The sequence below is a fragment of the Octopus sinensis genome, linkage group LG8 (genome assembly GCF_006345805.1).
Source record: "Octopus sinensis linkage group LG8, ASM634580v1, whole genome shotgun sequence".
In the NCBI taxonomy this organism is placed as follows: domain Eukaryota; kingdom Metazoa; phylum Mollusca; class Cephalopoda; order Octopoda; family Octopodidae; genus Octopus; species Octopus sinensis.
In genome coordinates this window covers 106,494,871-106,522,327 of record NC_043004.1, presented here as the reverse complement: position 1 = coordinate 106,522,327, position 27,457 = coordinate 106,494,871, and the positions used below count along the sequence as shown (strand labels likewise).

At 36.5% G+C, this 27,457-nt stretch overlaps 1 protein-coding gene across 4 annotated transcripts in view; it reads right to left on the bottom strand.

Annotated features, from left to right (window-relative positions):
• Nucleotides 1-27,457, bottom strand: part of LOC115214903 (1-phosphatidylinositol 3-phosphate 5-kinase) — a 126,738-nt gene that overhangs the window by 53,550 nt on the left and 45,731 nt on the right. For all 4 annotated transcript variants that reach the window (XM_029783959.2, XM_029783960.2, XM_036505661.1 and 1 more), the window contains 10 exons: nt 24,211-24,285; nt 21,371-21,488; nt 19,691-19,871; nt 18,753-18,932; nt 15,676-15,816; nt 12,537-12,663; nt 7,398-7,492; nt 5,413-6,267; nt 3,564-3,719; nt 1,433-1,533 (listed from right to left, as the gene is read on the bottom strand). In XM_029783959.2, the coding sequence (XP_029639819.1) occupies nt 1,433-1,533; nt 3,564-3,719; nt 5,413-6,267; nt 7,398-7,492; nt 12,537-12,663; nt 15,676-15,816; nt 18,753-18,932; nt 19,691-19,871; nt 21,371-21,488; nt 24,211-24,285 (2,029 nt within the window). The remainder of the gene's footprint in view (nt 1-1,432; nt 1,534-3,563; nt 3,720-5,412; nt 6,268-7,397; nt 7,493-12,536; nt 12,664-15,675; nt 15,817-18,752; nt 18,933-19,690; nt 19,872-21,370; nt 21,489-24,210; nt 24,286-27,457) is intronic.

The following is a 27,457-nucleotide window of genomic DNA, read 5'->3' as shown; positions in this document are numbered from 1 at the left end:
TAATCAGATTTCTTGATAGCAAGCTTATTTGGGAATGTGGTCAAAAGCATTTTAGCAACATTGTAATACATTTGGATTATTTCCACTGCTTATGTGCTGGCGGTTGAGATAACATCATTTAATGACTGTGTTAAATGTGTTACTGTTTCTTTCAGGTTCAGTTATTTAAAATAAGTAAAATTAGTGAAATTCCTAAAAATCAACCTAAATAGGGGCAAAACCAGTAGTTTATTATTACATAATGAAGGCTATAGTTTTTAAGATCAAGTTTCCTACACTGCCATCCACTCCACCATTGTAAGGTATAGTGAAACAGGATAAAATAATGACAGGGCTGAGTCAGGTCATCCAAAAGTAACTTCTAAATCACAGGATAAGTCCAGCAGAATTACCAGTCTTCGAAATAGGCACCTGACAGCAAATGAAATCACAGCACATGATCTAGTAGTCCTCTACTAGAATGATGAATCAAAGTTTGAAATCTTCGGATCCCAGCGTAGAGTTTATGTGAGGTGAAGAATTGGTGAACAGCTGATTCCTGAGTGTATAGTTCCGACTGCAAAGCATGGTGAGGGAAGTGTGATGGTCGGGGTGTGTTTTGCAGGGAATAGTGTTGAGGACATTCATTGAGTAACAAGAATATCAAACCAAAATTGGTATCACTCTATCCTCCAGTGTCATGCCATTCCATCTGGGACGAGGCTGATCAGTGATAATTTCGTGCCGATGCAAGATAACAATCCTAAACAGACTTCTAAGCTATGCAAAAACTATTTACAATAGAAAATGGGTGGAAAAAGTTTACTGTAATGGAATGACCAACCCAATCCTCCGATTGCAATCCCATTGAAATTGTGTGGGATGAATTGGACTGCAGAGTCAAAAAGCAACAACCAAGTAGTGCAGAAACCCTCTGGACACTCTTACAAGAGGAGTGGTAAAATATTACCAGTGAATATTTGCTTTCATTGCTCGAAAGAATGCCCAGAGTATGCTCCGCAGTGATCAAGGCCAAAGGCGGATATTTCAATGAGTCTAAGATTCAGAGTTTTCCTCAGACTTTTCACAGTTTTGCTCAGTTGCTGAGTTAATTGTCATCCATTGAATGTAACTATACATTAATAAAATATTTCACCAGGATCTCTCACTTATTTCCATTTTATAGATGTTTTTTCAAAATAAGTTGTGGTGTTGGTGGTGCTGGTGTTGCACCTGCTTTTAGACTAGTGTGTGTGTGTGTGGTGTGTGTGTGTGTGCGTGTGTGTGTGTGTGTGAATGCATTTGCCCGTATGCAACAAAGTTAACAAAGCATAATTCAACCTGAAAGAACAAAGAATGAAACAACTTGAAGTACTGAAAGAAAAAAATAATAAATGCAGCAATATTTTAACCTCTGACTCAGTTGTAAGTAATATAAAATGATAACATTTACCAAGGATTAACACATGGATTAGGAGCATTTGAGGAGTTGCTGGAGAAACTGCTGAACAAAACAGACAGATGTTGGTGGCTATAAAGATCTAAACAGTCACGCTGAAAACAGAGAATGAAAACAGAAACTTAGATTGGTTTGGGAAACAAATCAATAAATATTGTATTATAGGGATTAATTGGATAAAGTTAATACTGTCAATGTTCAGAGTTAATGGTTGAGCTAAGGAACAAACATGTTCAGGTGTGATGGCACTCAGAGAGGAAGGATTAGGGTGGCACTTGCTGTTGGGTCTAGACAGTTAGTAACACATACGAAAGATTGAGGGAAAGGATGAAAAGTGAAGAGGGAGGCAGGACTCTGTGTGTGTGTGTGTGTGTGTGTGTGTGTGTGTGTGTGTGTGTGTGTGTGTGTGTGTGTGTGTGTGTATGTATGTGTGTGTGTGTGAGAGAGAGAGAGTCTTTGTTTGTAGTCTCATAGTAAAAATATTGTGCATTGATTGTAAATAAAATCACCGTTCACACAAAAATGGTATCATTTCTTTGCAACCTTCCATGAAAACATGTTCGGTCATTGAGATATCTGTTCATGATTGAAGGACCAGGAGAAGTATTAACTTGAAAACAGATGATAGTTGGTGACGGTAAGAACATCCAGGTGTAGAAAATCTACCACATTGAATTCTACCTGACTCATGCGTGTATGGTTACGAAGATGTTACAGGTACAGCACCAATGACACAGCAATCCATAGCTAAATGTATAACCTGTCTGCATTAAATGTACACATTATTGTTGCCAGTTCTTAGACATACTGTAGCCAATGGTTTTCATAGCCAGTCATTTCCTTAACTTACTTGTATTCAATATCTCTCCAAGTTATCATTCTCTATCGGATCGATTATACCTTCCTTTTGCTCTATTCACTGTAGATCTTTACATTTGCAGCAAATACCTCAGATAGCAGCTGCTATACAGAACAGAGACCAAATCAATAACCGTAACCCAAAGAAGTAAAGTTGTGGTTGAGCTCACACAAGAACTACCATCTATTCACTAAAGTGACTTTTACCAAACTACCTACAACTCATATACACAAGGCTTTTCATAGCCAAGTGTCCACTAATGGACTCTTCCTAATATCAATCATCACTACTAGTGAGGTCATCATGCAGCCTGCAAGACGAAGATCCTTTTTGACTGAGTTGGGATGCAGTAGAGAGGGAGATGATTTTATGCTATGGGATTAGGAGTTAAAATATGAAAGAAGGGGCCAAAATAGAACACACACACACAATCACCATCACCATCATTTAACATGTTTCCCATACTGACATAAGTTGGATGGTTTTCTAGGACTGTACCAAGCTCTATTATCTGCTTTGGCATGGTTTCGGTTGGTGGATGCTCTTTCTAATGCCAGCCATTTTACAGAGTGTACTGGGAGATTTTTTTGCATGGCACCAACACCCAATACACTTTGCAAGACAAAGATCCCTAGACTGGAAAGACCCCTCGGTATATATAACTGCTCACCAAAACAACAATGTTATATTATTCATATGATTCTCATATTCTCCTCAACATTCATTCCTTTCACATTATTTATGACATTCCTCTCTTCTGTATGCATCATTTGCATATTACTTCATTTGCATATTAGTTTTGTGATGTTCGAATCTGAGCTGCATGATATGCACTATTTATAATGGTTAGAGTAACATGTCACAGCTACATTGATTTATCAACTAGAAGAGAATCCAAATTGAACCATTGTTAAAAGTATTCCTGAAGTTTTATTTATCATGGACAGAATCTATAAACAACAACACAGTTTTCATCCATTTTTTTCAGCATCACATATCACATTTCTCACACATCATTCATAAAGTCTGGCTTATATATTATATCTCCAATATTTATCTACAGTGCTACCACTGTGATTAAATTAGTCTGGTAGCCTGCCTTCAATACTAATAGTATCACCAAGGTAATATAACTTACTTACTATTTCCCATGAAACATCTGCTTACTAGACAACCTTCAGCAGATCAATAAAATTCATACCATGAAATATCTTTTATAAACAATTTATAAAATCTATAAACAAATCTATAAAATCCATAACTCACCTTCTGATCATAATAGAATGATACATAGTTAATATCATTTTTTATTTCTCCATTGCTTGTCTTTTTAGCCACCTCCTTGCATTCATCATGATAGCAGCTCCCAGACTGGGTTGTTTTAATACGTCCACCTCGAGCACGAAAATCAGACAGAATGTCCTACAAATAAAATAGATGAATTTCTTTCTTTTAAATTTGACTCAATGAGACAAGATCTTGTTGGCTCAAATTAGAAAAACTGGAAATTTCATTCATGCATAACCCAGATAGAAATATAGATGATGATGATGATTATGAAGATGGTGGTAGTAATGGCGATGATGATGATGATGATGACAATGATAACAGCAATGACAATAATGGTGGTAGTGTCAGCAGTGGTGGTGGTGTCATAATGGTGAGATGGTAATGAAAAAAACAATAATTAGGTTTGTGATGCAGATGAAGAGCTAAATATGATGAAAATTGGCCTCGATTTTCAAAGGACACCACATTCTTCTACACAACCTACGCCACTTGGTAGCTGGGGTTCATGTCATGAGAAGTTAGAAGAATCAAAATAATGAACTTATCATCATCATCTTTTAATGTCCATTTTCCATGCTGGCATATCTTGGACAGTTTGACAGGGGCTGTTGAGCTAAAGGACTTCATTAAGATCCAATGTCTGATTTGGCATAGTATCTATGACTGGATGCCTTTCCTAATGCCAACCATTTCACAGAGTATGCTTTTTACATGGCATCAGCACAGCTAAGGTCATTAAGTTACTCACAAGACATGACCCCTTAACTGAGAGAGTGGGGGTGTAATATTGGCTTCATGCCAAGTTATAAGAAGTTAAAGTATGATAGAGGGACAGGCGTATTACAGTAGAAGAAATACATGGCTATGTCGTGTAATCTACACGTGTTGACTGAGCCAGTGAGAGCCCCTATGTGATTGCTTGATCTGCTACAAATTGCAAACAAATCTTTTACAGATAACATCCTACCTTTCTTCAAGAAAACATGCAATGGATATAGAGGCAGAAAATGGTCATGTCTAGAATAATTTTGATCATAGTTCTTCCTGGTCAGGCTTGATATAAGATTAAGCAACAACTACACATCTTGATAAATAAAAGTGTTTGTGGTTAGTGAGAGCACAAGTCAAGAGGAACCCTGGTTTGATCACATACTGCCTTAAATCTATTTTTCTATTCTTACATAAATTCTATCTCTACAGTCTACAATATAAGTACAGCTCAGTCACCAAGCAAATATACTAGATTACACATCTTCAATGACTTGAAAAGAAATATTGCCCCAGTTTTCACATTTGAAATTATTTTGAAAGAACATGGCAAAAATACTGATTGCAGAAATTTTTTCTAAGTAAATTACTGTGATACTTTGTTGAAATTAAGCTGCTTTAATTCAACACACTTCAGTGAACATTCTAGTACATTTACTTGATGATTCTCTCATCACTAGCTCAACAAGTATAGTGAAGTCAATGATTTTCTGTTGAGGTCATAATAAGACTGGAACATGTTCAAAGTTCTCTCTCTTGATGAAAATAATTAAAATAAAATTAGTCATGACTAACAGTGATTTTTTTCTTTTTCACATAACTTTTAACTTAATTATATAGAGAGATATAGTGGCAGTAGTATCCATTAGATACAATAGCTTGTAAAATACATAATATATTGTAATCAGTCTTCCCTTGGAATTGAATACTGTTTTAAGATACTTGTCTGCACTTACATAATACCTCTCTCTTTTCCTCTCAATACACACGCACACAGTACTTTTCTCTCAGGTACAGAAATATTTATTTGCTTATCATAATAATGTCAAATACCTACCTGTACAGATGGGTCTTTCACTGGTTTTTCAAGTTTCCACATGATAAAAGGATGTGCCTCCGTAATTTCTACATTTTTTTTGTTACTGATACGTGATACAACATCGGTATCAAAATATTTTGGTCGATTGTCAATGTTCTTTTCACTTAAAGCTGGAGAGAAGTACATCTCATCAGGGAAATACTTCCGCAAAGTTGACTTCAAGCCATTAGTAGTCTCTAAATATGGTGGATCAATTTTTATGTAAGGTGAGACAGATAGAACTAAATCTTCCAGTGCTTTTCGAATTTTCTGCTGTTGAGCGACCTTCTGCTCTTGAAGTGCAACAGAACTGTGAAATATGGAGTCATCCTTCGTTGTGAGATAGTTGTGTAAAGGATCAGAAAAATCAGTGAGTTCTTCTATGCCAGGTTGTTTTCGACTGTTGCTCATGACATCTTTGCATAGTTTATTGTCACTGCTTTGACTGACTTCTGTTGAAATGTCTAGAGACGGATCATCTTCTTTACTAGATTCAATGTCCTTCTCTGAAGGTTCACTATCAACTACGTCTGTATCACCAACTTCTTCAACAAGCTGAAGAGACAAAGTCATTGAACTGGCTGTTTTAAAAGCATCTCTCCTACATTGGTTATTAAATACATGTCCCCTGTTATCTATCACATCTTTCTGTTCACTATTTACATCTTGTTGAGAGTCTCTCAATTCAGAATTAACATCTGATATGTCAGTGTCTAAATTAAGACCTATTTCATCCCCAGAGGGTGGAGGAAGGCCAAATTCGTCCATAATAAATGAAACTTCAAGTTGAGAATGATATGCTGCATAAGTCATAAACTGCATTATTTTTTTCACCTGAAATTAAAATAGAAAATGTAAGTAAATAGGTGCAGGCATGGTTATAGGTGTAGGTATAGCTATAGGTGAAGTCATGGCTTTGTGCTAAGGTTTACATCTCAACCACATGCTTTCTGATTCAGTCTCACTGCATGGCACCTTGGGTAAGTGCATTTCACTACAGCCTCGGGCTGACCAAAACCTTGTGAGTGGATTTAGTCGATGGAAACCCTAGTGGTTAGGGTGCTGCACTCATGCATGGTTGTTAGGTCGTGGTTTCAATTTCTGGCCTGAGTGTTGCATTGTGTTCTGGAGCAAAACACTTCATCTCACTTTGCTCACTGTGACACCTGACATATGGTGCACAGTGCACCTGTCCAGGCAGCATCAATTTGATGGAGGGACGGAGCTTATGTACAACACTTGCATTTGATCACTATAAACAAATCATTTATGCTGGTCATTCAGCAGAAGCTAAACACTCACATATCGTCTTCAATGGGAAAGTCCATTGTATGCATGAGCACAACTTTTTCCTTCTCTCTGTCTAATTTTCATATGATGATGATGATGTGTGTGTGTGTGTGTGGTGTGTGTGTGTGTGTGTGTGCATCAGTGAAAGATATATACAGTGGCAAGAAACTCCTGCTAAATTGATGCATGGAACAAAAATAACTTGTGGTATTTACTGCACCATGATTACAAACATTTTCCTTCTACCCTTACCATAATAGACAAACAGTGAATTTGTGATTGGTTCATTAGAAACCAATAGGCAACAGAAAGTGTACAATGTAAACTAAAAAGAAATATAATGAAAATAAACATAACAATTTTCAGATCAATACAATCATCTAATCAAGACAATCATATAATACATTGTATTAGAAAAAGGATAGACAAGGATTCAAGCAGACACCATCATGGCTGTCTAATTAAGAAGCTTGCTTTGCAACTCAGGGGTTTCTGGTTCAGTCTCACTGCACAACACATTTGCCAAATGTCTTCTACTTTTTTTCCCCCACCTTTCTTTATTCTGGTTATTTGGCTTTCAGGAATGCCAAAAGTAACCAGAAAATATTTAGTTATATACTCTGTTATACTGAAGGAAGATGATAAGAAAGATTTTCATATCAATGTTTACTTACTCTTTTCAGTTCACTGTTATGAGACCCTCTCAAAGTTACTGTACAAGCAAGGTGTTTGGCACAATCATCAAAGTATAACAGTGTCTTGGTGTGACCTTCAAAGGTACATTAAAATATTTATTAGGCATATTATATATATTTACACACACAGAGACATACACAGTCATGCCTATATTTATATATAAACATATGTACATGCAATCTATTTTAAACATATATATATATATTAAAGGAAATAGAGAAATACAATTGATATAGTAAGAATTTATTTACATTATAATATGATTATACTATAAAAAGATATAATATAATATAACAAATAATTAAAACAAATATATTTCCTACAATTTGTTTTGACTTATATCCACTAGTGAATTTATAAAAATTCACATTTATGAATATGAGGGTAATATTTGTCTAAAAAATAGACAAAATTTCATGCAAGCGCTGCTAAATCATAAAATAGACTGATTTAAAATATACCTGTGTTTACAAGCATGAGTGTTAATAATTTAAAAATAAATTAAATAAACAAAACAATATCTATATATGTATATATATATATAAATATATATATGTATAAATATATATGTATACAGTAGTGAACAAAAAGTTTCTTTTTTGATGTTAAAATTTGATATATTTCATCCACACAGAAGTTATATCTATTATCAGCAATTTTATACCATCTAGGATGACTAAGTATTTGACATTTAATGTACAATTTCATACTATCCTTTAACTTTCATATAAACTTACTTTAACTAGTACTGTTCAATCTATCCCTGTTCCTAAAGTATGTTCATGATTTGCAATTCGCTTTTTAATAAAATTTTCAATTGATCCTATGTAAAAATAATGTTTCCCGTTAAATTCAACTCTACACCTATATACAAGGTTATTTTGCGTACAAAAATTATTGAAATAACATTTATCCTTAAATCTACAATCACAAGTTCTAGCAACATAATTTTCAGTAATAGAATTATTATTATTTTTATCATTATAAAAAATGTTTAATTTTTTGTTATTAATTGAAGAGATAATTCTAAACATTAGTATTTAGTAGAAACTTTTGAATTACTGAATTGTTGATTAAAAGTGTTTTTTTAATGAATTTAGTGTCTGAATAAAATATATCCTTGTTTATTTCTTCAAAATAGTATATAGAAATTTTAAATAAAATATATTTCCTACTCCACCATAAATTCTTAACATATATGTTTTATTATATAATAAAAATGGTCAGTGATTATTTTTAGATTAAAATATCTTTAGATTAATATTATCAAAGATGCACAAGAACATTTTATGAATGTTGTAATTGTTTTGTTTATTTGATTTATTTTAAAATGATTGATGCTCATGCTTGTAAACACAGGTATATTTTAAATCAGTCTATTTTATGATTTAGCAGTCCCTGCATGAAATTTTATCTATTTTTTAGACAAATATTACCCCTGAGGGGATTCATATGCATGAATGTGAATTTTTATAAATTCACTAGTGGATATAAGTGAAAATAAATTGTAGGAAATATATTTATTTCGATTATTTGTTATATTATATCATATTATATTATATCTTTTTATAGTATAATTATATTATATAAAAGAAACAGGCTTGGAAGGCCTGGAAGAACGGTGGTAGCAGGGAAGGGTATCAGACTGCCAGAAGGGAAGCTAGGAGACAGGTCTATCTAGCCAGAGGGGAAGCAGATAAGAGAAAATTTGCCAATGTGCTGCGCCGTGAGGATGAAAGACTTGAGGTATTTCGTGTTGCAAGACAGTGTGTGAGAGAGAATCGTGATGTGGTAGGAGAGAAATGTGTTCGCATAGAGGATGGTTCACTTGCGCTAAATGAGGATGCAAAGAGAGAAGCTTGGAGACGCCACTATGAAAGGTTGCTGAATGAGGAAAATGAATGGGATAAAGAGAGTCTGCCGAATGTTGACCCTACAGAGGGACCAGCTATCCGAGTTGATAGTTCCGTGGTAGCTAAGGCAATTAGAAGCATGAAGACAGGGAAAGCCCCAGGCCCATCAGGAATTACTGCAGAGATGCTCAAAATATCTGGCAGTGTCGGCTATAACCTAGTCACCCGTATAGTCAACCAGGTGATACACGAAGGAGTCATACCCAATGACTGGTGCAGCAGCATACTAGTCAACTGCTACAAAGGTAAAGGTGATGCCCTAGATACAAATAATTACAGAGGTATCAAGCTGTTGGATCAAGTAATGAAGGTTACGGAGAGGGTCATAGCCCAACTAATCAGAGAGAGAGTTAGTTTAGATGAGATGCAGTTTGGGTTCGTGCCAGGGAAAAGTACCACTGATGCTATATTCCTGGTAAGGCAGCTGCAGGAGAAATACCTAGCCAAAGATAAGCCCCTGTACCTGGCTTTCGTTGACATGGAGAAAGCTTTTGATAGGGTCCACCGATCCCTTATCTGGTGGTCAATGAGGAAACTAGGGATAGATGAATGGCTGGTGAGGACTGTGCAAGCCATGTACAGAGATGCCGTAAGTAAGGTTAGGGTTGGCAACATGTACACAGAAGAATTCAAAGTAGAGGTTGGGGTCCACCAGGGTTCAGTACTCAGCCCCCTCCTATTTATCATAGTACTCCAGGCAATTACGGAGGAATTCAAGACAGGCTGTCCCTGGGAGCTCCTCTACGCTGACGACCTTGCTCTTATTGCTGAGTCACTATCAGAACTGGAGGAGAAGTTCCAGGTGTGGAAGGAGGGTTTAGAATCAAGGGGCTTTAGAGTCAACCTAGCTAAAACCAAAGTACTAATAAGTAGGAAGGTAGACAATCCACAAATATCTTCAGGAAGATGGCCCTGCTCGATCTGTAGAAAAGGTGTAGGTAGAAACTCTATAAGATGTACCCAGTGTAAGCTATGGACACATAAGAGGTGCAGCAATGTCAAAGGTAGGCTAACTGGGAAGATAGTTTTTGTATGTGGCAGATGCTCGGGAGCATTAACCTCCGAAAATCTGCAGAAAACAACTTCCGTCACTTTCCAGGGGGAAAAACTAGAAGTAGTTGATAGCTTCCGTTATCTAGGTGACCAAGTCAGTAGTGGGGGTGGGTGCGCTGAAAGTGTAACTGCTAGAATAAGAATAGCCTGGGCAAAGTTTAGGGAGCTCTTACCTCTGCTGGTGACTAAAGGCCTCTCGCTCAGAGTAAGAGGCAGACTGTATGATGCGTGTGTACGAACAGCCATGCTACATGGCAGCGAAACATGGGCCGTGACTGCTGAGGACATGCGTAAGCTCGTGAGGAATGAAGCCAGTATGCTCCGATGGATGTGTAATGTCAGTGTACATACTCAACAGAGCGTTAGCACCTTGAGAGAAATGTTGTACCTAAGAAGCATCAGTTGTGGTGTGCAAGAGAGACGATTGCGCTGGTATGGTCATGTGGCGAGAATGGATGAAGATAGGTGTGTGAGAAAGTGCCAATCCCTAGCAGTTGAGGGTGGAAGAGGTAGACCCAGGAAAACCTGGGACGAGGTGGTGAAGCACGACCTTCGAACTTTAGGCCTCACTGAGGAAATGACCAGCGACCGAGACCTTTGGAAATATTCTGTACGTGAGAAGACCAGGCAGGACAAGTGAGCCCAGCCCACTTATGAATGCCTTTCCTCCCTTGGACACAAAGACCTGTTGAGGCAAGCGAAGTCGATATAGAACCTCATCCGACGACAGACACCCATGCCAACCCCCCATGCTTGCGAAGACATGTTGGGGCAAGCGAAACCGAATTGAACCAGCCAGGATCCCTGGCCTGGTGGTACGTAAAAAGCACTATCCGACTCGTGGCCGTGGCACGTAAAATACTCCAATGCGACCGTACGACAGGCACCCATGCCAACCCCCTTTGCTTGTGAAGACATGTTGGGGCAAGCGAAATCGAAATAGAATTGAACCAGCCAGGATCCCTGGTCTGGTGGTACGTAAAAAGCACTATCCGACTCGTGGCCGTGACACGTAAAATACTCCAATGCGACCGTACGACAGGCACCCATGCCAACCCCCTTTGCTTGTGAAGACATGTTGGGGCAAGCGAAATCGAAATCGAATTGAACCAGCCAGGATCCCTGGTCTGGTGGTACGTAAAAGGCACTATCCGACTCGTGGCCGATGCCAGCACCGCCTCGACTGGCTTCCGTGCCGGTGGCACATAAAATACACCAATCTGACCGTGGCCGTTGCCAGCCTCGCCTGGCACCTGTGCAGGTGGCACGTAAAAAGCACCCACTACACTCACGGAGTGGTTGGCGTTAGGAAGGGCATCCAGCTGTAGAAACATTGCCAGATTAGACTGGAGCCTGGTGCAGCCTTCTGGCTTCCCAGAACCCCGGTCGAACCGTCCAACCCATGCTAGCATGGAGAACGGACGTTAAACGATGATGATGATGATGATGATGTAAATGAATTTTTAATATATCAATTGTTTTTCTCTATTTCCTTAAATATTTATATATTGAAATTATACTATTTTTAAGTTCGGATTATTTCTCTAATATATTGTCGTACCTAACTGAAGAACCAATGAAAATTAGATGTTTTACATCCCTTTGAAGGAAATGAATTTTTTCATTGGATTGACTATTAATAATTATATATATATATATATATAATATATATATATATATATACATATATTGTGTACATGCATAATTCATTAAATATATGATGTGTGTAAGTTCTACAGCACAACAGCTTGGGCGGGTGGCTTCTACAGTTTGATCAAAGCCTTTTGATTGAATTTGGTAGATGGAAACTGAAAGAAGCCCATCTTGTACCTCTGTGTATTATTGAGAGTTTATAAATTGATGATCCGTCATATGTGTACTTTATTATATTAACACAAGATGACACATGAAAGAAGTGGTAGAGTAATGAACTTAATGCCAAAGAGCATTTAGTTCCATCTCTTTTATCAATGATATAGTGTAGAAAAATATCAATTGACTTAGCTCTTCATTTCCATATTTCTGGTCATGCACTAAAGTTAGAAATCAACATTGAAATATCATAGATATAAGTACATACAGCTAGATTGAAACTATCTGAATGTTTCAAACTGAAAATACTTAGAAGAATTACATTAATGTTACATTTACCATTTGGAAGCTGGAAGTTTTTCACTTTAAATGAATTGCAAAACCCTAATTTTGGTTTATTTACCAGTCCATCAATAGAACGAACTATTTCTGCCTGAGTACATCTTGATAATCTTTGCATTACACTCTGAAAAAGAATTAAAGTATTTTTTCTCAAAAGTTTACACATTTAATGCTGTATGAGAGTACAATGCCCACCCCCCTGGCAAGAATGGACTGGACCACTACATATAAATAGAAGCGGTCTGAGTAAGTGAAGTAGTCTGTGCTAGTTCCACAGTTTGTGTGTTGATAGTTCAAAATTTACAGTTCAAGTTAGCATGTTGGATTGTTGGCTCTCAAAAGATTGTTGCTATGTCACATGTGGTTACTGTTGTTTGTTTTGATTATATTGTTATTACACTGTTGCATTGTATTTGTTTATTCATAAGGATATAACATTTAACATCAAATATAATGCACCATCGAAATTAAGTATTTTGTGAACAGTAATTGGTCTCAAAAGTCACCACAAAAGTTAGGGATGAGCTGCTGGATAAAGTTAGTGTGGTTTGGGAAAGGAATTAGAGAAAAATGCCATTTCAGAAATCAGAACTGGACTAAGAGATTCTGAATTTTTAAAAAATTGAACCCTGAGGTTGAACAACCTTGTCATATATGAAAATAAATGCAAACTGACTTGACAACAACTTATCCCACCATATAATCAAACAGTGTACAACAGAATGCATATAGTACAATAATAAATCAGATAAAAATACAGCATACCAGATGAGCAAGATATCTGAATCACCTTCCAATATTTAATTGGTTACATGTCAACAAACATGGTATCAACTGTGTGAATTATCAAAGTCATGAAAATATTAATAATCAAGATGCCTTAGTGTAGTCCATATGAATAACATTCTTCTATATCCATTATTTCTTCAATATAATCATTCTTTAGGAGTGAATATACTTTTCTTAATAGAGAAGGAAGGTTCTGTTGTTTGATAAGGAACCTTCACTGAGAATCCATTCTTTCTCTGTAGATTAAAGCTGCAAACAAATCCACCAAGTGGACACTTAAGAACCCTTATAATATTGTTTATGTCTTTTTTAACCTCCACATCTCCCATTATTGAATTTGAAGCTGACCATATTTCTATGAAACTAATTATAAGATTTTAAAACTATCTCTATCATTTTATCAACAACTTCAGAAAATCTGTGGAGACACGTGGCTTAGTGGTTATGGTGTTGGACTCATGACCAGAAGATTGTGGTTTCGATTACCCCGATTACTTAGCCAGGCGATGATTTGTGTTCTTGAGCAAAATGCTTTATTTTGTGTTGCTCCAGTCCACTCAGCTGGTAAAAATGAGTAATCCTGTAACAGACAAGCATCCCATTCTGGTGGGGAATTTATGTCATGAAAACCAGGAAATTGGCCATTATGAGTTGGCATGATTCAAGCAGTTACCTTTCCACATACAACCTTTGAGAAAATCTGCCTTCAAGCATTGGTTGTTAATTATAATTCCTAGTCAGTACTAACAACCCATCTCTTCTGCACCATTGTATTGTCATTGCTGTGTCACTTAATTCAATACAAGTTTCTACAAATATTAAATTTATTAAAAGTTTTTAATTTGTGTAAAAATTTAATTTGAAAAAAAAAAATTGTGGCTGTGATGTTAAGGTAGTGAGCTAGAACAAGAGGCACAGCAAATGTATGGTTTAGGTACTGGATACTAATGCAGATCTTATTACTGTTATTTTCCTGTATCCCTGACTTAACCCTTTCATTGCTGTATTTATTTTGAGATGCTCTGTGTTTCTTTCAATTACTTTAAATATAAGAAAGAATTTAGTAAAATAACTTAGTTATCATTCAGCTAGTGTTAGGAACATAAATTGTGACTAAGGTTTGGTGGAAGATTTTAATTCAAAACTTATGAAAACAAGTGATTTGTACTCAGAGTCAGAGCCGGTTTCAGCCAGGTTGGTAATGAAAGGGTTAAAGTACTTAAATCTGACAGAATAAAAATACAGGTCTCATTTTCTATTTCAATTGGACAGGTTAGTTGTAGGGAGTGCATCCTAATGTAAAATTAGTCTCCTGGTATTATTTTTCTTTAATGATTTGGTCTGAAGAAAGGGTTTGTCACAATACGAGATTGGAGAGATAAATGCAACTGATGTTTTTAAGCAACTACAAATCAATGACGGTAGAAAAATATAGGTAGAGAGGAAATTCAAGAGAGGACATTGTGAGGAGAAAGAAAACCTGAGTATAGTGGTTTGGGTGAGGTCGATAACATGAGTAAGCAGAGTTTGGGTGATGAGTGGACAAGAGATAAATGAGATAATTGGCTTTGGGTAGAGGTGACCCATGACCAGCCATCTTTGAGAAGAATAGGCCACAGTAATAGCAGTAGAAAATCCAGATGCCTGCATGCCAAAGATCAAAATACTGGCGAGTGACTCCATATGAACTGGATAGTGTTTTCTTGGATGCCATTTAGGATATTGATGTACGTAGCAGCAGCACTGTCCCAGGTGTAGGAGTTGTATTCCATTGTAGATTTCACTTGAGCTTCATTGAGAGTTAGCAACAGTTGGGAGCTTAAGTATTTTCTGGTCCTAAAGAGGAAAACCAGTGTTTAACATGCAGTTTTGCTACATTGTGGATGAGAGATCACTCAGAGAGAGCATTAGTGATTGTGAGACTTAGCATTTGTCATAATTTGGAGAGATTTAGTTGTGTGTTGTCTATAACTTAGTGGTACTATTTGTAAGTGGTGTACAAAAGTGTTTTGTTGATATGTGAAGGGAGGATATCTTTGTGTCTTTGAAGGAGATAAAATTAATGTGACCCCAAGGCTGGACAATGTTTTGAGATTTCTGTTCTAGCCTGTACATGCAAGCATGGAAAAATGACTATAAAATAGAAACAAAAAAGAAAAACCAACATCCAAATAGTGCATAGTTAATGTAGCTGACACAAGTCCAAGTTGGTCCCTTATCTCTACCCTCTGGTTTGGTGTGGTTCTTAAGTTGTCTTTCAGTAGTTTTTAAGTGCATGAGAACTATCATTTCAATGGAAACCAACAACTAAAATTCTTGAAATACATGAATCTAAAAGTGTACTTACAGTTTTGGTATTGAAAATTAGAATGATACCAGCTTCTAAGAGAAACTCTTGTGCAAGTCGACATACTGATTTCTCCACCACAACGACATCTGGTTTCAAAGCACACACTTTCGCAACACTATTTTTTAAAAACTCTCTTTCCTAAAAATATAAAATGTAATTTAATTCATAATTACAAAAGTGAATTTGGTATGTAAAAAAGGTACATCATAATGTGTTTGTGCCTATGTATTAATTATACAAACATTTCTTATCAAATATCAATTAAAGCATACAAAGGATGTTCATTAAAGATTTTCCCTGACCCACTTCTAGTTATTGCAGGAAAAAGAACTTGAACAGGTAAAATTATACATGTCTCTACATATCACATTGTAAATAGCCGCTTTCCACTAGTTTCTGTTGGTCTTTTATGGCTGCTGAAGTGTACTAAGGTGTCATAATGGAGGCAGCTAAATGCAGATCACTGATCAGGTTCTTATATTTGTACACCAAAAGAGATTTTCAATGAGCTGAAAGAAGTTTATGGTGATAATGCACCACCATACAACGTAGTCTAACACTGGCATTGCTTGTTCAAATGTGGTTGGACATCGGTGGAGACTGCTCCTATTCCTGGACAACCAAATTCTGCTATTGATGACAACACCATCCATAAAGTGGAAGCTGCCATTTTGGAGGATTGACACATAACTATTTGGCAACTAGCCCAAGAAATGAAGATAAGTGTAGGGTCCATAGAAAAAAATCATTCATGACCATTTGCACACGCGGAAGTTGTCTGCATGATGGATTCCCAAGATGCTCACACCTTTTCAGAAGCAGGAATGAGTTAATTGCTCCTAGGCTCTTTTGGCAATGTGCCAAGAAAATGAGGAGGACTTTTTCAGCAGACTTATCACACAGGATGAAACATGGGGCCATCACTATGATCCTGAGACTAAAGTCCAGTCAAAGCAATGTTAAGCTTGGTTAGTAATAAATCAAAAACTATGACGTGCATATGTATGTATGGATGTATGTATGTATGGATGGATGGATGCATGCATGCATGTATGTATGTATCATAGCTTTTTTTAATGAAATAAGTGTAGAGCTTCATAATTTATTGCTTGATGGTATTGTTTTGTTCTTCTAAGTGTATTAATATGAATTCTGTACTGATCAAATTTGCTGAAACAGCCTCCAGAACTAATATTCTAATTATTTTTGTTTGCTTGTTTCTTTCTTTCTTCTTTTATTTATTTCTATTTTTTAAATGTATATGAGAGGGGAATTGAAATTTGAAGCTCACCTTTCGAAAAGATGCCTCAGTAAGATAACTTTTACAAATAATTAAATGATCAGATGACAACAGATGTAGAAATGAACATTTTGAACTACTACGGGTATTGTTATTTTTGATGTTCTTTCAAATGTGGTGGTGAGTGTGTGCACATATATATCTTTATCTTTTACTTCTTTCAGTCATTAGATTACAGCCATGCTGGGGCACCACCTTGAAGAATTTTTAGTTGAATGTATCCCCCCCACCCATCCAGTGCTTACCTTTTATAAGCCTGGTACTTATTCTATCATTCTCTTTTGCTAAACCACTAAGTTATGGGGATGTAAACACACCAGCACTGGTTGTCAAGCAGTGATGGGGGACAAACATAGACACACATATATATATGCATATATATGATTGGCTTCTTTCAGTTTCTGTCTACCAAATCCACTCACAAGGCTTTGATCAGCCTGAGGCTATAGTAGAAGACTATAGTCCAAGGTGCCACACATTGGGGCTGAACCCAGAACCATGTGATTGGGAAACAACCTTCTTACCACACAGCCACATCTGCACCTATATATATATATATATATATATATATATATATATATTTCAAGTTGGGAATTTTAATCTGGTTTAACACTTTTATTACCATACTTCTACTGAAATATACTGCCTTTGTTTCAATTAGACCCGAAAATGATGAAGAATTTAATAAAATAATTTTGTCATTATTAAGCTGGTGCTTGAAACAGATTAACATGAAATTTTGAGGGAAATTTTAAGCTGGTTCACTGTAAAACAGAAAGTTTGCACCATTTCAGACAGGTTGGTATCAAAAGGATTAAAACTACGACACCCTTGCTGGAAGTAGAACAAACACACACAGACAGCATAGGCAGCATCAATGCTTTAACATCCAATCACCAGAAATAGTTTGGATAGGCCCATTACATAGCATGTCACAATCATGTTGGTCATTTATTAAATCTTCTGCATAGTCCACCATCCTGACGTTTGAATTCTTCATACTCTTCTTTGACTTCTTCAATTTATTTCACTTCAATGAGTAGCCACCACCTACAGTACACAACACATTTTCACCCAGTGTTCAGTTTCCATTCACATCACAGGTTGATGCTAGCAAGGTTGTTTCTCCTGCACACTTCAGCCACCCGCTCAGCTCACTCTCAATCTCTCACAAAGATAATCATTAAGAATCAAACCAAACTTCATGAGGATTAACATGGTGCTTAAAAGTGTAATTTGTTCTGCATTGGACAGCCAAAGCATGGTCCACTCTAAATAAACCAGACGTCTAGAAATCAACCCTGTCAGATAACCTTAAGAGGAATTTTTTTCTGTACATCAGTAGAGTCAGTCATTTTATGTGGAGCAACAGCCTGAATGTTTATCAAAAAACTGGAATCCAAGCTAGATGGAACTTACACCGGAATGGTAAGAGCAGTCTTAGACGTGTCTTGGAGATTTGCCTGTTACCACCACTATGACAGAAAGGTGCTTGCACTTTGTAGGACATTGGTGGCATGCTAAACAAGAGCTGGCAAGTGACCTACTGCTATGGATGCCAAAGCATGGCCATACTTGAGCAGGTCATGTGAACATAGTGCATGTAGATCAACTCATCAGAGACACCAGATACTTGCCTGATGACTTCCCTCAACTAATGCAGAACCAAGATGGATGGTGTGTTAGAATTTAAAATGTCTGAGCAAGCTCAATCAGATGATGATAATGATGATGAACATGACACATTCATAGAGAATAAAATTATAAAAATTACCTGAAGTATTAAGGGTTCCAGAGAAGAAAATTTGTTCTCAACTCGTTGATAATCAATGGCACCTTTCAACAAGAGAATTTTTGGCTTTGAGACAGTTGTCTGCATTTTCTTGTGAGCAACATTTTTGCTACAAACGACCCCATGGATGACAGCAGTCTGATTTCTCTGACCTCCAGAAATCTAAGAAGATAATATTTGGAATTAGAAACTAGAAAAACTACGCATATGCATGGATATGTATGTGTGTGTGCTTTTACAAACTAATATATAGCAACCAATTGGTAAATTGCAAACACTTTTTTGATCTGAGAGCAGTCTGAGCAACATCTTAACCCCCAAAATAAAAAAAGTGAAAAAAATTTTTCCCAAAACCTTCAAAAGATGGTCAAGACCAGAATAATAATTAAAACTTGCATCATGATAGAAACCTTGTAGCCAATTCAAACACACTCACTTACAACCACTACATGATATGAAGACAAAGAGACAACTACACACATACACACACACACACACACACATTATGCATATTTACATACATATATCTTTGGTGATGTAAACAAGAAAAACAGAATTCAAAACATGAGTATATATGATTTTTTTACTAATAATCAGAAGTTACAGAGGGGCTCAAGGGTTGAGAGTTTCATACTTGAAACCCTTGGCACTTGAATTACTCTGTAACTTTGGCCAATAAGAAGAAAAACATATATACGAACATACATTTCTATATACATATATATCATCATCATCATATTTCTATCTATGAGATCCACTCACAAGGCTTTGCTCAGTCAGGAGCTATAGTAAAAGACTACAGCCAAAACTGGTTAGGAAGCAACACCTGCATCTATATGTAAGTTATTTTACATGAACACTTACTAGTTGTTACTATACACTGAACATCATGAAATTTATAAGCTAAGTAAAATAACTACCTTTTTTATTTGTACATATTTCCGTATATCCATGTCATCTCCTTCATTACGTACATCAGGACTTACAAACTGGCTGACTTTGTGGGCTGTTTGCATGATGGTGCCTTCCCAGGAGAGTGGTAAGCCTTCTTGATTGAGCAACTGGCGCACCAAGTTTGACAGATGTTCCTTATGAACTTTTCTGGATATAATAAAAGAACCAGCTTATCAATATATTCCTGTGAATGTTAGTTCAAGTACATGCACAGTCAAACCTACATATATACAAATACAGACATACATATACATGGTGGCTGTCTTCTACTCCTCATGCAAAGTCTGACCACCTACTGTACCTACACCTTAGATCCATCATGGTGTCTGATGTGGTTTTTTAAACCAGACAATATACTGAAAAGATACCAACATAGATTGCATATTCTGATTTGGACCACCAAGAGCTACAGTTAAGTTCTGATCTTTTTGGATCTTAAAATACACATACATACATGCATGCATATATATACATACATATGCAAATACATGCACACACATACACACACATACATACATTGTTCAGTCATCTAACATCTGTTTTTCATTTATAATTTTCTGCAAACAGGTTTTAATCTATACAGAGCTTTACACACAGCATTTTTTTCAGAAATAAACTTATTTTCGGAAAAGGAAAACATGCATGTGAGTGCATCTCTCTCTCCACCGTGTATCCTTACAGGAATGAATTTATAAAAAAATATTCTTGTCAAAATGCAAAGCATTATTCCTCAGCAAAATCAAACTCCATCTATTTTATATTTAACTTTTTGAATAATATCTTTGAAAACTAAATATTACTCTTTTACTTGTTTCAGTCATTTGACTGCGGCCATGCTGGAGTACCACCTTTTAGGTGAGCAAATCGACCCCAGGACTTATTCTTTGTAAGCCTAGTACTTATTCTATCGGTCTCTTTTGATAAACCACTAAGTTATGGGTATGTAAACACACCAGCATCAGTTGTCAAGCGATGTTGGGGAGACAAACACAAACACACACACATGTATATATATACATATATACGATGGGCTTCTTTCAGTTTCCATCTACCAAATCCACTCACAAGGCATTGGTCATCCGAGGCTATAGTAGAAGACACTTGCTTAAGGTGCCATGCAGTGGGACTGAACCCGGAACCATGTGGTTGGTAAGCAAGCTACTTACCACACAGCCACTCCTGCACCTATTAAATTTCTTTGTGTCATATAAAAGTTACACATGGAAAATCGGATTTACTGGAGTCATTTCCTATAAAAACCAACAGACAGAATAATTTTTTGATACAACACAAGCCAATTTTTGAGAAAGTTGGAGAAATGCTCTTTTATGTAAAGGAGAAATAACAAGCATTTTAGTTAAATGCAATGCTATAAGAAAACATAGGACTGAAGCTAGAAAAATAAAATATTTATAAACCCAAAATGAATTATGTAAATCTATTATGATGAGAAGGATTTTGTGAAAGAAATTTTATTTTATTTTTGAATTTTTGGTTAGAATGATTACAACATGTAGTGTATTTGAGACTAGATTTGTAAAAAGTTACAATTATATAGCCATCTGTGTATCATACTTGATGTATACACACTGTTTATAGGTCAGTTACAATAGTATTTGTCCTGCAGTCTATATAAATATACAAACCTTAGCCTATCATATGCCAAACAGTCTTCTTTCTCTCGAAGTTCTTCAGTAGATCGCCACCCTTTGGCACAGATAATAGGTTCTACAGCATTTCCAGATTTAGACACAAATAATGTACCTTAATAAACAACAAATTAACAAAGAAAACATCAAAACAAAGTATAATACTTCATATAATACTTCATAGGTCGTTATATTTCCAAAAGGAATTTAAAGGCATTTGAAATATAATTTAAATGACTATAGCATAATTCAAGAGCAAAAAAAAAATTTTTTCTTTATATGATAAAAATTATGAAACTTCTAGCAACTAAAAATAAATCTTTGTCATTAATGATGAACTCAAAATAGAGAAAACCATAAATTATAGCATGTTAGGTTAAAAAAACCTTTGGACAGAGCAGCCTTCAGCTTTTTCTCATCCAAAGGTATTTTAAAATCAATATTTACATCCTGTTATTACTTTATCTATTTTAAGTTCCACCATTAGAAAAGCTGTTTATTATTACTCATATAATATCATATGCAGATAATAAGACAATTAGTAGAAAATATTATCTTTATGAGTTTTAAAGTCTAGATATTGTTATTGGTGACAACTGGCTTTACTAATAAAATTATATCTAAATTTTCATTGCACCTATAAATCACCTGGCAACTTAAAATTTCAGTTTCTATATCTGGTTGGTTTAGGAAGAAACCTCTGCGTATTAGCATGACCTGTGAAAAATAGCAGCTAAATGTTTTTCATATGACACATCTACAGTCTTAGGAAAAATATGAAGGGACACCTTTAATAATGTAGTCCTAGGTAAACTACAGGTAAAATCAAGATGATGTGGTAACAGTTGAAACTCCTGATCAGACATATAATAATAATAATGGTTCCAAATTTTGGCACATGGCTAGCCATTTTGGAGGAGGGAGTAAGTCAATTACAACAGCTCCAGTGCTCAACTGGTATTTATTTTATTGACCCTGAAAGGATGAAAGGTAAAGTTACCTCTGTAGAAATTGAACTCAGAATGTAAAGACGGATGAAATGCCATGAAGCATTTTACCCTGTGTGCTAACAATTCTATAGCTTACCACCTTAAATAATAATAATAATAATAATAATAATAATAATAATAATAATAATCCTTTCTACTATAGGCATAAGGCCTGAAATTTAAGGGAGGGGGACAGTCAATTACATTGACCCCAGTGTTCTACTGGTACTTAATTTATTGATCCCGAAAGGATGAAAGGCAAAGTTGACTTTGGCAGTATTTGAACTTATAACACAAAGATGTACGAAATGCTGCCAAGCATTTTGCCCAGTGTGCTAATGACTCTGTAAGCTCACTATCCTAATGATGATGATAATAACAATAAAAGGGTTGATTGCTACCTAGCTAAGATATCAGGATAATAGTGTTCATGGGAACTGCTCATATTCTATGTAAAATATTGTCTATGTAATCCCCCAAACATTTTAATCTGTAAACAGTGTTAAAATACATTTAAATGTACATAACAGCAAACACCTTTTACTGTCAGCTTAACGTCACAGAATCATCTTCTAATCAAATTACTTTTAAAACAAACTTTTAATCTGCTTATGTTTTGACAGACATTCTCTAGAACAATACCCTGTTCAAAACCAAATATATGGCACCCTAGTCACAACACCAACTTGAACTTCTGACTTGCTGTCTCTTAAGGTCTCTGGGTGAGACTTGGAGTCAATTTGTACAAACACAAAGCAAAAGCCAAACAACAACAACAACAACAGCAACAACAATAACAACAAATGCCCTGATGCAGTACCAGACAGTGGCTCTCATGGCTTCTGATCTTAACTGATTGGAAGTGTTATCATGTACATTGTTTTGTCTTGGTATAAAAGATGGGCTACAGCAAATATTCTGCTCAATACCACAGATTTGCTTGTCAGTTGTTTGACCTTAACCAGTTGAGCATGTCCCTTAGTGGCTGACGATATGTGCATCTCTGATCACGAGCAGAAGTAGTGGGGGAGCATCATAGCCATGTGTTGAGAGGGATTCTTTGGGGTTTGAACAATTTACCTCTGGAATATTGGGTGTTTCGTTCAACATCCTTAAGCAACCCTTATTCGGGGACATTTTAAGCAGGATGGGCTACTTGACCTGAAGAAAATTCTAATTGGGCCCCATCTCCAAGGTCATGTGCTGTTTATCTTGATATGAGATCACCATGTCACGCACATATGGTTGTGATGCATGTGCCTAGTGTACCCTTATCAGACGGGTAGTCATGATGGGTATACTGGGCTTTGTATATTTTACCCCAGTGTCACTTTGATGGCATGCACTGCTCTCTCACTCAATAATAATAACAATAATAATGGTTTCTGATTTAAGCACAAGACCAGCAATTCTGAAGGGAAGTGTGAGACAATATATATCTTCACCTCCGGTACTTGCCTGGCACTCTCTTTTATTAACTCCACAAAAATGAAAGGCAACATTTATCACAGCATGATTTGAACTCAGAATGTAAAGAACTGCAACAAATGCAATGAGGCATTTCGCTTGATGCTCCAACAATTCTACTAGCTCACTGCCTTTATAATAATGTTTCTGATTTAAGAATGAGGCCAGTGGTTTCAGATAGTTATTTGATTAAACTAAGCCCAGTACTTGACTGGAGGCACAAAAGGCAAATTTAATCTCAGAGGGATTTGAAGAGAGAACGTAAAGAACTAGAACAAATACCACAAGACATTTTATCCAATGCTCTAAAGATTCTACTAATCCACTGCAATGATATCATAATGAAAATGTTTTAAAGAAAGAAAATTCATAGTAACGTACCAGTAAGAAAATCATCTGGGAGTTCTTGACGACATTTTGGTAAAGCATCAAATTCATTCAAATCTGATGATGAGGCTGGAAAGAAGACAAAACTTTGAAAATGTAATTGGGTTAGATTGCCCATAAGCCCACTGCAGGATGAGGGCCTCAGCATGTTCTCTCCACCAGAGAATGGGTTGAGATCACACTGGTTTGATAAGCCTGCTCTTTCACACCAGCTCAACATGGTGTGACAGAAGGATGCAATTTTTTACACTCATAAGCATTTTTAAGCAGTAGTTTAAGTCAATTACATCAATCCCAGGGCTCAAATGGTGCTTATTTTATCAACCCCAAAAGAATAAATGGCTAAATCAACCTTAGTGGTATTTGAACTCAGAATACAAAGATAGACAAAATACTGCTAAGTATTTTGCTCAGCATGCTAACAATTCTGCCAGTTCACTGCCTTTACTAAAATGTGTCTTTTTTAAAATGGTAAATCTGAGAAGGACTCTTTTGAAACTTTGTGAAAGAATATTTCTTTATTGCCCACAAGGGGCTGAACATAGAGGGGACAAACAAGGATAGACAAAGGGATTAAGTTGATTACTGGTACATCCTGACTGGATGAAAGGTGAAGTCGGCCTCGGCAGAATTTGAACTCAGAATGTAACGGTAGATGAAATACCACTAAGCATTTCGCCCAGCATGCTAACGTTTCTGCCAGCTTGCCGCCTTCTTGTGAAAGAATATTTCTGAATTGGAAAGGGCAGAGTAGTGGAGCTGACTAGATGTTAGCAGGGAGTGAGTACTAGAGAACAACAGATTTAACCCTTTCATGAACAACTCGGCTGAAACTTGCTCTGAATACAAATGTCTTTTTTTCGTAAGTTTTGAATTAAAATCTTCCACCATACCTTGGTCACAATTTATGTTTCTAAAACTAGCTGAATGATAACTAAATTATTTTACTAAATTCTTTGTTATATTTAAAGTAATTGAAAGAAACACAGAACATCTCAACAGAAATACAGTAACGAAAGGGTTAAGGAGTACAAATGGGATACACTGCAAATGTTAGGTGAACATGTTATAATAAAGACATATATGGTTATGATATGTTGTAGTATTGTTATTTCCATAACTGCATTATAGAAATAACAGAGCTGGTTGATTGATGGGTTGATAAGTTGAGAAGGTGCCAACTGGAATCTTATATATAATCATCATCATCAGTGTTTTAATGGCCACTGTTCCATGCTTGTATGGGTCAGATGGAGTTTACTGAGGCATATTTTCTAGGGCCAGAGACCATTCCTGTTACCAACCCATACCTGTTTCCAAGCATGATAATATAATTCTCATGGCTAGACATGTTTATGCAGAATATCAGAAATTAATGGCATTCATTTACAATAATCACATAATGTCAAGACAAAGAGATAAAAGCATGCACACACACACACACACACGACAGGTTTTCTTTTTTATCAAACCCACTCACAAAGTTATGGTAAACCAAAGGACTATAGCAGAAGACACTTGTGTGAGATTGAACCCAAAACCATGTGGTTCAGAAGCAAAGTTCTCAACTGCAATGCCTTGTGAGTTACTTTGGTAGTGGGAAACTATACAAAGCCTATTGTAAATGTGTGTGTGTGCATGTATGTGTGAGTGTGAGTGTGCATGTGTGCATGTGTGTGTGTGTGTGTGTGTGTGTGTGTGTGTGCATCTGTTTCCGAGAAAAAAATTACTGAAGTACAAACTGTCATTTCCCTTGTTAACAGATGTTTTGCTGGCTCACCACTTTTGAAAACAGGAAAAAAAAAAGATAAAGACACCTTTGTTTGGAAAACGAGCAAGAGTTAACAACAGGAAGACTGGATCAGCTATAAAACAACACCACAATAATATGTTTGTCTAACTCATGTTAGCATAGAAAAACACATGTAAAAAAGAGAGAAATAAAGTGTTTTGACAAAGAAACAAGAAACACAGGATTAATGACTAAGAGAGGGGCGTAGGGCGACCTGCTGTGCTTGAGGAGACCTATTGAGTCAAGTACATCAACATTAAAATAAAAATCAAATGGATTTTGTAGTTGTGATACCCGTGCTGGTGGCAGGTTGGGCCTCACAGAGGCAATGACGGAATACAGACACCTCTGAGATATGCTGTGACTGCAAAGACCCAACAAATGAAGTGAGTTCAAGACTCGCAGGACGGTCTGCTGTACTAACCTTGGATTGTAGGGTGACCTGCAGTGCTTGAGGAGACCTATTGAGTCAAGTTCATCAACATCAAAATACAAATCAAATGGATATTGTAGTTGTGATACCCGTGCCGGTGGCAGGTTGGGCCTCACAGAGGCAACGACGGAATACAGACACCTCTGAGATATGCTGTGACTGCAAAGACCCAACAAATGAAGTGAGTTCAAGACTCGCAGGACGGTCTGCTGTACTAACCTTGGATTGTAGGGTGACCTGCAGTGCTTGAGGAGACCTATTGAGTCAAGTTCATCAACATCAAAATAAAAATCATATGGATATTGTAGTTGTGATACCCGTGCCAGTAGCACATAAAAAGCACCATCCGAACATGCCGATGCCAGCAACGCCTTGACTGGCATCCATGCTGGTGACATGTAAAAGGTACCAACCGATCGTGGCCATTTGCCAGCCTCCTCTGGCCCCTGTGCCGGTGGCACGTAAAAAGCACCCATCACACTCATTAGGAAGGGCATCCAGCTGTAGAAACACTGCCAGATCAGACTGGAGCCTGGTGCAGCCTCCTGGCTTCCCAGACCCCAGTTGAACCGTCCAACCCATGCTAGCATGGAAAACGGATGTTAAATGATGATGGTGGTGATGAGAGACATATTAGTGTTCAGATTAAAAGAACTGCAATATGGTCACATGACTCAAGATATTTCTACAATGAGATTACAGAAGAAGATTTAGAATCTCTGAGAAACTTGAAACTTTAGATTTTAAATCATCAGGTTCATAATCTGTTAATGATTGACATGTCTCAAACATCAACAGCTATTCATGTTAGAACTGAAACAGCTCATGCACAAATTTGCAAAGTAATTCACGGACATCAAACTCAGTTGAAGAAAAGGGAATTATGAAAACCAGACATAAGTGCCAGTGTCATGGGACAGAAAAAAAAACCATCCAGAACACAGTGTAGAGTGGTTGGCATCAGGAAGAGCATCCAGCCATAGAAACCAAGCCAAAGCTGATTTGGGGGCCTGAGG